This window comes from Urocampus carinirostris, chromosome 16, assembly GCF_059441175.1.
Source record: "Urocampus carinirostris isolate Australia breed hairy pipefish chromosome 16, RoL_Ucar_1.0, whole genome shotgun sequence".
NCBI lineage: Eukaryota > Metazoa > Chordata > Actinopteri > Syngnathiformes > Syngnathidae > Urocampus > Urocampus carinirostris.
In genome coordinates this window covers 18,435,002-18,450,706 of record NC_142364.1, presented here as the reverse complement: position 1 = coordinate 18,450,706, position 15,705 = coordinate 18,435,002, and the positions used below count along the sequence as shown (strand labels likewise).

The window sequence follows — 15,705 nt, the reverse complement described above, 5'->3', positions numbered from 1 at the left end:
AGTCCCTCTCTCTCTTGCTTTCCTCTTCTCTCTCTCTCCCCTTCTCTCTTTATCTTCTCTTTTCTCTTCCTTTCTCTTTCTCTTTGGATTTCTTTCTCTCTCTCTCTTTCTTTCCCCCTCTCTAACTATTACTCTTTGTATCTCTTTTGTTTCTCACATTATTTCTCTCTCTATCTTTCTCTCTCTCTTTGTCTTTGGATTTCTTTCTCTTTCTTTCCCCCCTCTCTCACTATTTCTCTTTTTATCTCTTTTGTTTCTCACATTCTTTCTCTCTCTCTGTCTCTCACGCTCTCATCCTCCATTTTTTCTCTTACTCCAAATCTCTCTCTCTTTGTCTCTTTCTTAGTCTCTTTCTTTGTTCCTCTTTATCTGTGTGTGTCTTTTTACCTTCTTTTGCTCTCTATTTTTTTTCCTTTTCTCTCTCGTTTGTCTTTTTCTCTCTCTCACTTTCCCATTCTCTTTTTAATCCCCTTCTATCTTTTTCTCCTTCTCTATTCTCTCCTTCTCCTTTCTCTCCTTCTCCATTTCTCTATTGATTTATTTCTCTCTCTCTCTCTCTTTCTCTCTCTTTCTCTCTGTCTCTCTCTCTCTGTCTCTCTCTCTCTGTCTCTCTCTCTCACTCTTTCTGTCTTTGTTTCCCCTCTCTCACCATTTCTCTTTTTATCTCTTTATCTCTTTTGTTTCTCACATCACATTCTCTCTCACTCCCCCTCTCTTTCTCCCTTTATCTTTTTCTTTGTCCCACCCTCTCTCTTTTTCTCCCTCTCTCTTTCTCTTATTTCTTTCTCTCTCTTTTTCTTTCTCTTTAATCTAGTAGTCCAGCCCCCGAGAGAATTTTTGTTCTATCGTGTGGCCCCCGAGTTAAAATGAGTTTGACACCTCTGGCTTAACGACTAGTTATAATGAAAGCAGTGCAATGAAAGAATCGTGCATCGGAACAGCAGTGCAATGAAAAATAGACTGTGTAATATAGTGTAATAATCTGTGAAGCCCTTTGAGACTCTTCATGATTTAGGGCTATACAAATAAAAATGACTTGACTTGACTTGCAATACCATTTAGCAGCAACAAAAAAAAGATACTGTATATTTTTACAGTTTAGCACGCTGGTTTAGGGTGGTGATAGAAATTGATTTATGATATGTTATCCGCATTAATGTAGGAAAATAGTTGACAGAAAATGAGATCTTGAATAAAACAATACACAGCGGTTGTTCTTTGGAGTCGGAAGAGATATGAGGGCTTTGAGTGTGCATGTGCATGCACGTGTCGGCACTGAGTGTGTGAGAGGCACAGGAGGCTTTGAAGTAGATTCCAGTCATGTTAACGAGTCCGGGCTATAATATAAACCAGGAGTCTGTGGGGAGAAAGTGGGAGGAAGGTCCTAGCACTCGCTCTGCCTTCGAGCGTCTCACATCAAGTCTTGTTTTGTGCTTTGGCATTCTCGTCTCCTCATTTTACCCCAACTGAATATGGACTATAGGAATATTTGCATATTTTTGACATAAAGGAATATTACATTTTTGTTGTTTACGTGTACTTCTACATCTTGTTCCGGCAAGCATATTTGTCAATATTGTACGACCAACCAGTGAGGATGTTTGGCAGCTTTTGCTCACAATGGCTTCTCATCGCCGCAATGTGGAGTTTCACTCTACCGAGCACATTGGCTGCAAGACGGAAGGCCGCGTTGAGCAAATCCGAGAGTCAGCTGGACCCCAACGTGAAAGAATGGGGAGACTATTCGGACCTCCCCTCGGGAATTGAGCTGGGACTGGGCCTGGATGGAGACGGACAACACAGACGCGACAACCGGGAAAGGGGAGGAACTTCCCTGAACCTCCCGCCGGAGTTAGAGTTCCTCTCTGACTTTGCAGGCAAGCAAAATAAACGAAGCAGTTTGAAATGAATGCCTTTGTTTTCCATTATTTTCATTTTTGGGATTTAGTTGCAGTAGAAAGCAAACTTTTTTGTCATGCAAATGTTACAGTACAATAAAGTAGGGAGGCTATTTGGTTCCTATGTCGTGATATGCTTCACCTGTGCTCGCTCCTTTGGCGCCAACTGCCTCAGACTCTGATTGGCTCTCTGTCCCTATTTGAACCCACTCCTTTCCGTCCCCTGTTGTCAGTCTGTCTACGAATCTCAGTTTACTCTAGACAAGCTTTTCGACCCTGACTCACTCCTGTTTTTGCTCCCGTCTGTTTCCCGGCTTCGACCTGTTTTTTTATCTTGACCACGTCTACTCTCCTATCCTGGCTTTCGACTCGTTGCTGATCCCGACCACGTTTTTGCTCTCCTGTCCCTGCTACTGACCTGTTTTTTTCCATTCCCGACACCGCCATCGCTCGCCACAGAAGTGCCACTTCCGCGTTAGAGCGACATGCTTCCCGCGACCAGCGATCACCGGATTGTGTGTGCAACCTTTTCTTTTCTTCCCAATAAAACTGAGAGAAACGTACGCAAGTGGGTCCTGTCTCCGTTCTGGTCTTGACACCCTATGGCTAAAGTAGAGGTCTTTAATGCACTCTTTGAAAAATAATAAAGCGTATAAATTAGGCCATATTTTGAACTTTCACTTGTAGAGTATTCAACTTTGGTCAGAATTCCTTTTTGCGATTTCAGAAAATGATCAAAACATGTAAAGGGGATACTGTGTTTTAAGTCAATGACATACATATGTTATCTGACTGATACTGTGGAATGTGAGGTTGGAGAGGGGGGGCTTAGCTTGCATTTGCGGATTAAAGGTTGCCGTGACAACTCCACCGCAGGCGGTCCGCTAGGTGATGCTAGGCACTGGTATTGGTGTGACGTTAAAGGGGGGGATTTCTATCAAAATACAATAACGTAAAAATCAAGCCAATGTTGTTGTCTATCCAAATGGTGCTAGTTTAAGTTCTCAACTTCTAGTTGTCTTTGTTTTATTTTCTTATTATTGTTTTGTGTTCTATTCAAGCTTCTCCAGTAGAGGATTCGTAAAAGAAAAGTCCATAAATCCAAGAGTGTGTGTGTCTCGATTAAAGTATATTGAACTATCAAAACAGTAAAAAGAATTCACCTAAAGTGTGTGTACCCACCCTTCAGAATAACTAAACAATGTTTTTCATCCATTTTCCTGACACAATGATCTAAAAACGTATGTGGTGCTCCAAAAAGGCGAGACGAGTTTTGAAAAGAATAAACTCGGCTCGTTGATTCAATTGGTCAATAAATTGTTTGTTAGAATAATTTATTTATTTATTCATTATTTTCACCACCCATATTCGCTACACATGTCAAGACTAGAATGGAGACAGGACCCACTTGTGTTGCGTTTCTCACAAGTTTTATTGGAAGAAAGAGGAAAGGTTGTGCCCACGATCTGGTGATTGCTGGACGCGGGCAGCAAGTTGCTCTGGACACGGAAGTGGATCTTCCGTGGCGAGCGATGGCGGAGTCTGGAACGGAAAAACGGGTCAGTAGCCAGGACAGGAGAGCAAAAACATGGTCGAGATCGTAAGCGAGTCGTAAGCCAGGAGAGTAGACGTGGTCGGGGACAAAAGAGGTCGAAAGCCGGGATATGAGAGTAGATGTAGTCAGAATCAAAAACGGGTCGAGGCCAGGGGACAGACGGGAGCAAAAAACAGGTGGGAGTCAGGGTCGAAAAAGGCTTGCCTAGAGATACTGAGGTTTGCAGACGGACTGACAAAAGGAGATGGATAGGAGTGGGTATAAATAGGGACAGAGAGCCAATCAGAGTCCGAGGCAGTTGGCGCCAAAGGAGCGGCACAGGTGATTCACACCGGTAATCATGACAACACACATATTTTGATAACTTAGATAAAACAAGCTCCTTTGCGCCTTCATCCTATTGAATAAATACATTTAAAAAAAGAAATCTTACACAATCTGCGGCAACCAAAAGAGTCTTCAGATTTTTCCTGCAAATATCTGCAAATTTATTCATTTATCCGTCCTCTCTTGCAGGTAAAAAGCGACTGTGGATTATAACAGCCCCTTCATATGATAACCAATACCTTCGTATGATGGAAAAACAGTTGGAAGACACGGATCAGGTGAAGTGATAGAACCAGAAAATACTTGATGCTCTATTACATGATAATAAGATTTTGGTCCCTTTCAGAAATGGTTAAACTGCCGTCTAGCTGAAAGGGACACTTTTATTGTGTCCATAATCCAAAACGCAATGATGGAGGGGAGAATCCAGAAGACAACCGTAGAGGGAGATGCCACTGTAGAGACCATGGACCCTGATACAGTCACCAAGCTCCTTCACTATCTTAAGCTCAACCAGGTAAACACACAGTCGGATTTTATTTCTGCACAGAGCCGATGGAATGATCGTCTGATGTTTAGTGGGCTGAAGTCAAAAGTCCTCCAATTAATTTCATATCAATTGGACTATTTGCAGCTGTATTTTTACGGGCAGAGTGACTAGCATATGAAACAACCTGTCAGGACCAGAACAGAAACAAGACCCAATAGCGTAACGTTTACCACAAGTTTTATTGAAAGAAAGAAGAAGGGCTGCGCCCACAATCCGGTGTTCGCTGGACGCGGGAAGCAAGTCGCTCTCATATTCGGACTGTGATCCAAAAACAGAAGGGACGGAAAAACAGGTCAATAGCCGGGACTTGGAGAGCAAAGTGAGGTCGGGGTCGGAAACGAGTCGTAAGCCGGGATGGGAGAGTAGACGTAGTCGGGATAAAAAATGGGTCGTAAGCCGGGACGGGAGAGGAGACGTGGTCAGGATCAAAACGGGTCTTAGCTGGAGACAAACGGGAGCAAAAACGGGACAGGTGAGAGTCAGGGTCAAAAAAGGCTTGCCTTGTATACACAGGGGTTCGCAGATGGACTGACACCAGGGGACTGACAGGACTGAGTTAAATAGTGACAGGGAGCCAATCAGAACCCTCGGCAGTTGGCGCCAAATGAGCGGGCACAGGTGATTCAATCCAGTAATCATGACACAACCAATAGGCTTATACAGGTGCCCAAACCTTTCAGAAAGCAGGCCAGATTTGGTAAAATGAAACTATGTGGGGGCCTTGCAATCTTTCGAACAGTTGTTAATAATTTTGGCCTCAATAAAAAGTTTGCAGTGCTTGGCTAACAGCGTTACGACCTCGTAGCTCGCCTTTGTCGTATTTTCATTAGACTCGCGGGTTTTGTGAAAAAGCGCTGCTGTGCCATTAAAACAGCTTCCAGTTGCTTCACCTTTACACACCGTTCGTTTCCAGATAGCTTTTTGTAGTCAGCACGTTTCGTCTGGCAGTACCTCTTGATATTATATTTTTTTAAAACAGCAATGGTCTCTCAGGCTCGCACAGTTGTTTTGAATTTGGGTGGAAAGACACACAGATTTTAACTCTTTCTGGAAGCGGCGTCTGTCACAGTCAACTTTCCTTTTTTCAATTACAGTGGGTGTGGACATGGGGTGGGCTAAAATTCTCACAGAAACAAAGGGCAAGGTGGCCAATGTGCTATAGCCATCATCTGGTGAAATAGTATTTTTTTGTACAAATTTATTATATAGTGCAGTCAACCCTACTGGCAGGCCACATGTTATTTTCATTTTATGACAGAGGCCACTGGCCAGTGAAAATTTGATAGCGGGCCGAAACTGGCCCCTGGGCTTGACTCTGGACATCCCTGGGCTAAAAGTTCAACCATTTGTTAGGCACTGGGGTCCCTTGTGTGCTATCTGACAATTATTTTTTAGTATTTTTAGTATTTTTTTTAGAATTGGGCCTGCTTGGTTAAGCAAAATTCCCCAGACTGTCAGAACAGATGGTAGACCCAAACGCGTAACGTTTCACAATAAACTTTACTGCGGAAGCTGAGAAGTCATCTATGTGAAAGCAAGCGCCAGCAATCTGGCGATCGCTGGGCAGAAGGAGCAGGGAGCTCACGGGATCCGAGCGTGGTCGGAAGGCGGGAACGAGTTGAGTAGCCGGGACGGGCGATCGGAGCATGGTCGATGGGCAGAAACGAGTCAAGTAGCCGGGACGGGAGATCAGTGCGTGGTCGGTGGGCAAACACGGGTCAAGTAGCCGAGGCGGGAGATTGATAGATAGATAGATAGATAGATAGATAGATAGATAGATAGATAGATACTTTGTTCATCCCCGAAGGGAAATTCACATTTCCAGCAGCATCCCTGAGCTGAGAACAATCGAGAACAATCGAAAATAACACGGGAGCTGCTGGAGTGGCTGCCATTCGTGACGGCGCCGGAAGAAAAGATTCAATTTGAATCATGTACAAACAAACAAACAATTGAATCATGTACAAACAAACAAACAAACAAAATATTTATGTTTCAATAAGTGGAGTGTTAATAAAATGGGGGGAAAATAATTTCTGATACTGATATAACCAGGTAAAACTAATTTTAAGTTACCTGTCCAAATGAATGTTGTTGGAGCGTGTTCGAAGGGAGGAAAAAGTCGGGAGCCGGAGATGATCGGGAGGACAGGGGCAGACGAGCAGGATACAGGTAAGGACGGGACAGACGGGAGCCAGAGTCAAATAGTTCTTGCCTTGCATGTGCGGAGGTTCGCTGACGGACTGACAAGGAGTGAATGAAAGCGTTGAGTTTAAATAGAAGGTGAACCAATCAGGGAACGAGCAGCAGCTGGCGCCAAACGAGCGGGCACAGGTGAGGGCAATGGGCAATCATGACACTATTATGTTATTATTCTTTCTGTATGACAAATTATTCAGATTCCAGATCATAAAATGTTTTTATTTATACAATTTTATCATATATTTCAGGTTTATGTAGTGATTGACAATTCCGAATCCATGTAATTCTAACTTGAATCGATCTTTCTATTGGATTAAGGACCAAGTGTTCAACATGTTGGTGCTGAAAAAGAACTTAAGAGTAGGTGAGCAATTCCCAATTCCGGTCCGGCTGGAGGCCGTCTTTGAGGTCATTGATCAGTTTCCCATGAGGAAATTGGAGAAAATAACCAGAAAAGGATCCAAACTCAGGTTCTGCTTCTACACTTTATCATGATATGTTGTACTTTAAAACGAGAGGAGATATACGCATTGAACTGATGGCATTATTTCACAATTTCCTAGGTGCAAAAACACAAAGAAGAAAGTCCTGGTCAAAAGGAAAAAGATGAAGAAGAGAATCATTCCGACCCAGCAGAAGCAAAGAAACCAGACGTCTGTCGCGACCTGGCAAAGGAAGCCCCCCTTAGATAAAAAAGCGGCGCTCAAGAGTAAAATCCAGGACATACTGAGCGGCAAGTCCAGGTTTGTTATTCGGAAGGTGACGGACGGGAGGAGAAAGGAGTCCGATACTGGCGGAAAAGAGAAAGAAGAAAAAGAGGATATGCGCCGTCCTCCTGATGTGTCAACAAAAAATGAGGAAGTCAAAAAAGAAAGGTGATTTCATTTCAGTTTTGATTTTGTTTCTACAAGAATCTCTTAACTGCCTGATCTTAACTTGTTTATTCATAAGCAACTATAATAAATTGTCATTGTGTGATAACGTAAATTATTTAGTGTACTTTTCTTTTGACCAGTTATCAATTTAAGCCTGCAACAATATGTTATTACTAAATTAATCTTTTGATTAATTTGTATATTTAACGATTAAAATAAAAGGTTTTCACTGTAATCCCTGTATTTAAAAACAGGCAATCATTTCATATTAATATTGAAAAAAACATGGTTATTTCTATTAAGTTACTTGTTTGGCACATACCGTTTCAGAAACTAGGAAAACACGCTGATGTGAAGAACATGCCCCGAATAAACAAACATGTAAATAACTACATGAATACATGAAAGAAAGAAAGAAGGACTGAAAGAAAGAAAGACAGAAAGACAGAAAGAAAGGAAGACAAAAAGAAAGACAAAAAGACAGAAAGTAAAAAGGAAAGAAAGACAGAAAGAAAGACAGAAAGAAAGAAAATTAAAGAATGAATGAAAGAAAGAAAATTAAAGAATTAAAGAAGGACAGAAAGAAAGAAAGAGACAAGATAGATAGAAACAAAATTAAAGAAGGAAAGAATGAAGGAAAGAAAGAAAGAAAGAAAGAAAGAAAGAAAGAAAGAAAGAAAGAAAGAAAGAGAGAAAGAAAGAAGAAATCTGATTTTTGTCAGATTTTAAACAAAAACATATAGATAAGGATACAATTTTTTTATCATATACCAAAGATTTGATTTACTGTAAAAGTACGGTAAAATATTTCTTGTGGGTCCCTTGAAGCCTTGTACCATTACTTTGCAGACTGGACCCAAAATTAGATGGAGAATGGAAAAAACCCGCTGAAGATAGTAAAACAGAAAACAAAGAAAAGGAAACGTCTCCAAAAAAGGGCAAAGGAAAAAAAGGAAAGAAGGGAAAAGGCAAGTCGAAAAAGCAAGCAAGCGATAAGGACAAAAGTGCCTTGAAAGACTTTTTGGATCACTTTAAAGGGAAGAGAAGGTTGATGGTGAGAATCCCTTTCATCCACACATACTTTACAGTTTACGGTCCCTGCTCAATCTTCTTATGTATGTCTATGTTTTTGTTCATGGCGCAAGCTAATATCAACTCCTAGCAGAGACACAACGCTATACCTGCAGCAGAGCACAGAGAACGAGAAGCATCACTGTGAGCTAGCCGTAAGGAAGGTCACCGTGGCAACTATTGTGGGTAGGGGGAACGATGCCACCCTTACGTTGCGTCACTATCAACTTGGTAAGAAGCATGTATTCAACAGAAATACAACAAAAATACTACATAATAACTACAAAACTAAATACAAAATATAGTGCTTAAAAACAGGGACCTCATATATTATTTTGCTTTCATTATAAAAATAAAAAACTAGGATACAACTACCGTACTACAAAAATACTATTACAGTAATACTATATTACAAAATACTACTACAGAATTATTTACTCCAAAAATACTACAAAAAGACGACTACATTAATATTACAAAAATACTAAAGAAATATGACAAAAATTATCCAAAGGAAATACTTCAAAAATTCTACAAAAATACTGCTTTGGAAATACATCTCTGAAATACTAATACATGATACTATGATATAAAAAATACTTAAGAAATATTAACAAAAAAATACTACTACAAGACGTTTATGACCTAAATCCTGCAAATTACACCTATAGTGATCTCATCTCATTAGCTGCACCGCTTATCCTCAGTAGGGTCGCGGGGGTGCTGGAGCCCATCCCAGCAATCATTGGGCAGTGGGCAGGGGACACCCTGAACTGGTTGCCAGCCAATCGCAGGGCACACAGGGACAGACAACTCGCTCGCTCATTCACACATAGGGACAATTTGGACCGGCCAATCCACCTGAAAATGCATGTCTTTGGAATGTGGGGGGAAACCGGAGTGCCCGGAGGAAACCCACGCAAACACGGGGAGAACATACAAACTCCGCACAGGAAGTCCGGTAACCTATAGTGATACTACAAAAAAATCTACGATGGAAATATCACAAAAAAACTACAAAGATAAAACTATAGTAACACTGTACTACGAGAATACTACAGAAATACTACAGATATACAACAAACATTTTTATATGGAAATACTACAAAATACAACAGAGAAAATACTAAAAAAAATACTACAGTAATGCTACAGAAATACTATAATCATAATACAAAAATACTATGAAAATACTACAGATATACAACAAAAAGTCTAAATTTCGAAATACAAAAGTACTGCAGAAATACTAAAAACAATACTACTAGGGAAATACTACATACAATTACTTCAGAAATACTACAAAAATATAACAAAAATAAAACTACAGTAACACCATGAAAAACTACAGTACAGTAATCCCTCGGTTATTGCGGTTAATGGGGACCAAAACCACCCGCGAAAAGTGAAAATCGGCGACTTAGTGACGCCCCTTCAAAAATGCTTCAAAAATGTATTTATTTATTTATTTATTTTTAAATTATTTTATTTTATTATTATTAACACCAGCTTGGTAGTCTTGGGGGTATGGCGCCCGCCCCGAGACTGGGAGGTTGTGGTTCAAGCCACACCTAAGACTTAAACATTGTTACCTGTTGGGGTTGGAATTGGGGGGTTTGGTCACCTAATGACTCCCAACACCTCAGTTGGGTTGAGCAAGGGGGCTGGGAGTCCCCTCCTCTGAATCAATCTCCCAAAAAGAGTCAGAAATGACTCTAGCCACCTCCCACTTGGGGGTATATATATATATATATATATATATATATATATTTTTTTTTTTATTATTATTATTTTTTTTGTAGTATTTCTGAAGTAATTGTATGTAGTATTTCTCTCTCTCTCTATATATATATATATATACATATTTTTTTTTTTTTTAGACCCGCGAAGCTCTGAACCCGCGAACGTGGAACCGCAAAGTAGCGACGCCCCATCAAAAATTATTATTTTATTTAAATATTATTATTTTTTAGACCCGCGAAGCTCTGAACCCGCGAACGTGGAACCGCAAAGTATGGAGGTCCCACTTGTGCTTCAATAAAAATCCGACTTCAGAAATACTGAAAAAAATACTTTAAAAAACTACAGTAATACTTTAAAACCAAATAACAAACAGGGACCTAACATAATGTTTTGCTATAATTGTGGTTGTTTCAAAAGCAGTTTGATAAAATTAATCTATTTAAAAGAAGTATAAGATGTCACATGCGGCCCCTGACTCAAAATAGTTGCCAACCCCTGGAGTAGAACATGGAATTACTTTTAGTAGGTATGCAAATTATCAATTAATAGGTGGCCCCAACTCTAATTTTGCCAAGGGCCCCATGAAGGCTTGGGCCGGTCCTGGCCTCATGGCAGAGGACGATAGTAAAGCCAAGTATCCCGATTTGGGCACACCTCAACCCCAAATGATAGAATTGGTGACAGTATTAACAAGCTAACAGCCAGTCAAGCCTCCATTGCATTTTATAATGGAGGATTACCTATCTATTTTATTTCAAAAGGAGCTTTATGTAACATACAGGTTCATTTAATTCAAAATTTGACTGTTGCCTCATCAGACACAAACCTTACCGCATGTCACAGATTGTTACTATTGTAAATTTTCTTATACAGTGGTACCTCGGTTTTCGAACGCCTATCAGTTCGAACAAATCGGAGTCCGACCAAAAATTTCGAGAAATTCTTGCTTCGCTGTTCAGTCAAAAAATCGGAGTTCGAACGCCGGTAATGCGTGAGCGCGTACGCTAGGGTGCGATGCTGAGCGCCGTATGAGTGTAGCTCGCTCTTTTCATGACCAACTGTTATCGCGTGCAGACGTGCTTCGTTTTGCTTTCGCTTTTAATATAGTAGGTGTACCAAGTGTTTTAGCCCCTAATTATGCCTCCGAAGAAAGTCAGTGCAAGCAGCAAAGTTGCTACAGGTAAAAAAAGAAAAGTAGTGCGTACAACTATTGCATTTAAGAAAGAAATAATAGCAAAATATGAAGGAGGTGTGCGAGTGTCTTATCTTGCCTGCGCCTTCTGCTGACCACCACAAAGGTAAGAAATCCTATTCATAATTCTTTTCTTTATCCTTTTTTTTATTTTTACACGTTCATGTTAGCGTAATCTTTCGTACGGAAGATTACGATAACGCGAACGTACGATTAGCCTGGGTTAGCTTTATGTTTACGTTAAACATTCAAGGTAAACATTCAGGGTGTTGGAACGGATTAAAACGATTTACATTATTTTTAATGGGGAAAATGATTTCGGTGATTGAACAAATCGGTTTTCGAACAGGGTTCTGGAACGGATTATGGTCGAGAACCGAGGTTCCACTGTATGTGTATATAATGAAGTGTTTAGCCGCTATACCGAATGATACTATTTCCATTTAAGAGTCAGAGCGTCCATTCAGTGAGCTACCAGAGCAGCTGTCTGATTCTGGCCTGATCTCCCTCTTGCGATCCCAGTTGGGTTTGTCTTCCCCCGACCTTTTCTCCATGACTGTCACCGATTACGACATTGGGCCCAATGTAAGAAAATCCATCTACAATTTGAATTGAGAGGAAATTCCTCTTCGGCAAAATCTTGGGGTAAGGATAATTACATCCTGTTTTTAATTTTCTCCACCAAGCGAGTGTTTGAGGCGCCTCCATCGAGTCTGGCTATATTCGAGTACATCGACAACTTTCCCTCGAGGCGTACGGAGAAAGAACGAGAGAGGAAAAGTCCCCTGGCGTGCGGAACTGACAAGCAAGAATCTGAAACTGAGAATTCCTTGCATAGGTAGAGTGTGCACGTGCATGCACAAGCGCACACTTTTTGTTTTTTGATGAGTAAAAATTGACCTATCGTTACAGGTTTGTGTCAAAGAGGAGACTGCTGATCATATCTGCTCCGACTGAGGACGACTACTCCTTTCATCAGCAGCTGTCTGCTCTCAACGGACAAGAATGCCCCCTTGGTCAGTAAAGAGCATGTTCGATACCCAAGACGATACCTCTTGAGTAGTCACTGATACGGATAACAGACAGCAATACTACAGATATATATACTATATATATATACATATACTACTGATATTGATCGTTCTGAGTATGAAGTCCTATCGACACAAATACTAATACTGGTGTTGGTACTTGCACATCCCTATCAGTGAAACAATACTCAATACTCACGATTCAAGGAACCCAACTAATTTTTTTTTCTAGACCGATATCAAAATTCAAGCCTCTCAACAATGATTAATAATTTACAGATCTAAAAATCCCAACATAATATCATCCCCTTAAAATAAAAAACGTTGAAATAAAATGTTAATATAATATTGAATTTCTTCTTTTTGATTGACAAACTAAAATCCAGCCGATATCAACCGAATCAAGTACAATATTTACATGGGTACCGATACCTTAAAGTATGTTTCGGCACTGATAAAATAAGGTTATGCACTGATGGCTGGCACTGGTACTCACCCATGTCTACACATAACATAACCAAAAAACATAACATAACATTGTCATCGATGCAGATACTAATTCACAATATAATAAGTACTTTTTATACATAAGTAAACATACCTATCAACTTGAGCCAAATGCTCCCCTCATTAATGATTACAATTCCCGTTATTCAGCGATAATAAACCTTACAAACACAACGCGGCATCTATTTACTCACAGCAAGACAGACTACTGTTCATAGAATAAAAACAAATTTAATTTGTGTAAAGAAGTTTATTTTTTATCAAATAACACAATCATTTAAGTTATTTTTTTAGTTATTTCCCCACTTGCAGTAAATGTAGTACTTCAGTAGTTTTTTTTTAATTTTCCGTACAAAAATTGGTATACCGCGCACACACAATTTGAACTAATCAAAATATGTATATAACACTGGGAACACGTATAAGTGGATATGTCACGAGGGGACCGGACCAGAACGGAGGCAGGAGGCAGGAAGGGAGAACTCAATTGCGTTGACGACCAAAACTTTTATTTAGTAAAATAAAAGTCGTCCAAAACTCAGGGACAAGACAGAACAAACAGGCTTTAACTAAAAACGTGCAAACACAGGTTTCTTCCGACTCAAACGAAACAGGACAAAGCAACACAGAACGGGACCATGCTGGACATAACAGGATAGGTATTAATAAATAAAGTAACAATGGTTCATGGTCTTTCTTGGGATTTTGGATTTATGGTATAGAATAACTGCACAGTACATGAAATGAACTTTTAAGTGCCTTTTCTTGTCTCAGGTATTCGTCACTTTGCCATGTTGAAGCTGACAGGGGTTGGTGATGATTCCTCAGGAACTGTGGAGCTGTTTCCTCTAAATGGTGACTGCATTTTCTATTTAATGGCTACCGTTATGTTTTTGAGGCTTTTTTGGTTTGCATTGTGGCGCATCTGTACTACCTTTTTTTTCTGACAGGTCGCAGTCAGAGCGAAGTGGAGCCGCTGTCCCGCACTATGATCAACAACCTGCGCGAGCAGTTGAAGATCAGCAAGGATTACTTCAGCATGCTTGTGGTGGGCAAGGACAGTGACATCAAGGCCTGGTTCCCCTCACCCGTGTGGTCCTTGGACAACATCTACGACATGGTGGACTCTATGGATCTGAGGGTTCAGGAGGAGAAGCTGCAGAAGCAGCTGGGGATCCAATGCCCGGAGGCGGATGGGCGCGGACAAGGCCATGAGGACGGTTACCGCGGTTATGGCGGAGATCATCACCGTTCAAGATGAACGGGGATGAGGATCACACATAAGAACAGTTCAAAAACCAAAGACTCCGTACTGTTTCTCACTAAATACCTACTTTGCAGTAAGAACTATTTCATGTATATTCAGAAATATTGGAATGATACACTTAAAATGCTTTGATAAGATCAAACTTAATAACTTTAGTAGACACTCAAAATCAGGAGAGAAGACTACAATGGATTTTGAACTTGCAAGAAGAAACTTTAGATAAAAATCATCTTAAAGGGTGTAGACATTGTAGAATAGCAACATGATTGTCCGAGAGCGACGATGATGTCAAAATAACGAACAAACGATTCCAATAATAGTCAACATCAGGAATCGGCTTCTTATGAAATCTTATTTGCATTCATCCAATAATAAAACAAAATAAACATATCACCATTCAAAACATAACTTGAATTTAAGCCTCCCTTTAAACATCAAGCAGAAAAAATATACTCTTTATGAACCTATTTTCACACCTTTTTTTTCCTAGGTTCTTAAACGAGGAGCTATCAGACAATGTTGCTAACCAAAACAGGGGTAGCTAGTGAGTCCTATAAATCTTTGAAAGACTGATCATTTATGGAATTGAAGGTTATTTTACATTGTGTTTCAATCGGCTAATGTGTGATCATTCCTCTCATTGTTCATTTTGTTGTTATTTTGATTTAAGCTAGTAGTCTTGGTAGATTGAATTGTACTATATTGGTACCATTAAGCTAAGATAATGAAATATATATATTTGGCTAAATAAAAGTGTTGTGCATACAGGTAAACTTTGAAAAATGTCCCTTATTGAATCCTCATCACTAACTTTCAACACCATGCCCCATGCACTTGTTTTTTGTACACACTACTACTTTCCAATTTCTTAACCAATTCTCCTCATTACAAATGATACACATAACTAAAATTCCCGCTTTTCATAGTATTGCTTTTGTCACATCCAGATTTCACATGACACCAAAAATTCAAGTTTCACTTAATTTCAATTTATATTGTAAGTATTTAGTGTATTTAATTCAGCTTTTCAAATATTTTGAAGCATTTTTCATAATTGTATTCCTATATGATTAAAATTCAACACAAACCACAAAATATTGTTCTTTTTTTTAATTTGATGTCAATTTCACATTCGTGTATGGTATACAGACCGTACATTTTAATTGAGTTTTTGTCGAGGTTAAAACTTGAGATTGTATTAAGATGAAGAAAAGGACACACTCTGAGTCGGAAAGGTTTTTGAGAGCCCTTCCATCGGAGGCGCGTGCTTCCAAGATCTGCTTCCAAGATCGGCTCAGGAAAGAATCACGCGCCGCCTGTGGCTAGAGACTCATTAATTGGAAAGCACAAGCATAGAACAACACATGTGATTGGCTTCAGCGAGGTCACATGAATACAAGAGAAGAATCTGATTGGCATAGACAGAAAACACATGTTGAAATTAAGTGAATATTGCTGGTCGCTGGATGGCGTGTGACCATAATAAA

At 39.9% G+C, this 15,705-nt stretch overlaps 1 protein-coding gene across 1 annotated transcript; it reads left to right on the top strand.

Moving 5' to 3' along the window:
* Positions 1-1,376: 1,376 nt before the first annotated feature.
* Positions 1,377-15,127, top strand: ccdc80l2 (coiled-coil domain containing 80 like 2). The gene is made up of 12 exons (XM_088356082.1): positions 1,377-1,877; positions 3,970-4,058; positions 4,127-4,297; positions 6,851-7,002; positions 7,096-7,407; positions 8,257-8,461; positions 8,553-8,709; positions 11,862-11,998; positions 12,100-12,251; positions 12,326-12,429; positions 13,726-13,806; positions 13,902-15,127. The coding sequence occupies exons 1-12, from the start codon at positions 1,598-1,600 to the stop codon at positions 14,210-14,212; spliced, it is 2,151 nt and encodes a 716-aa protein (XP_088212208.1). The 5' UTR covers positions 1,377-1,597; the 3' UTR covers positions 14,213-15,127.
* The last annotated feature ends 578 nt before the right edge of the window (positions 15,128-15,705 follow it).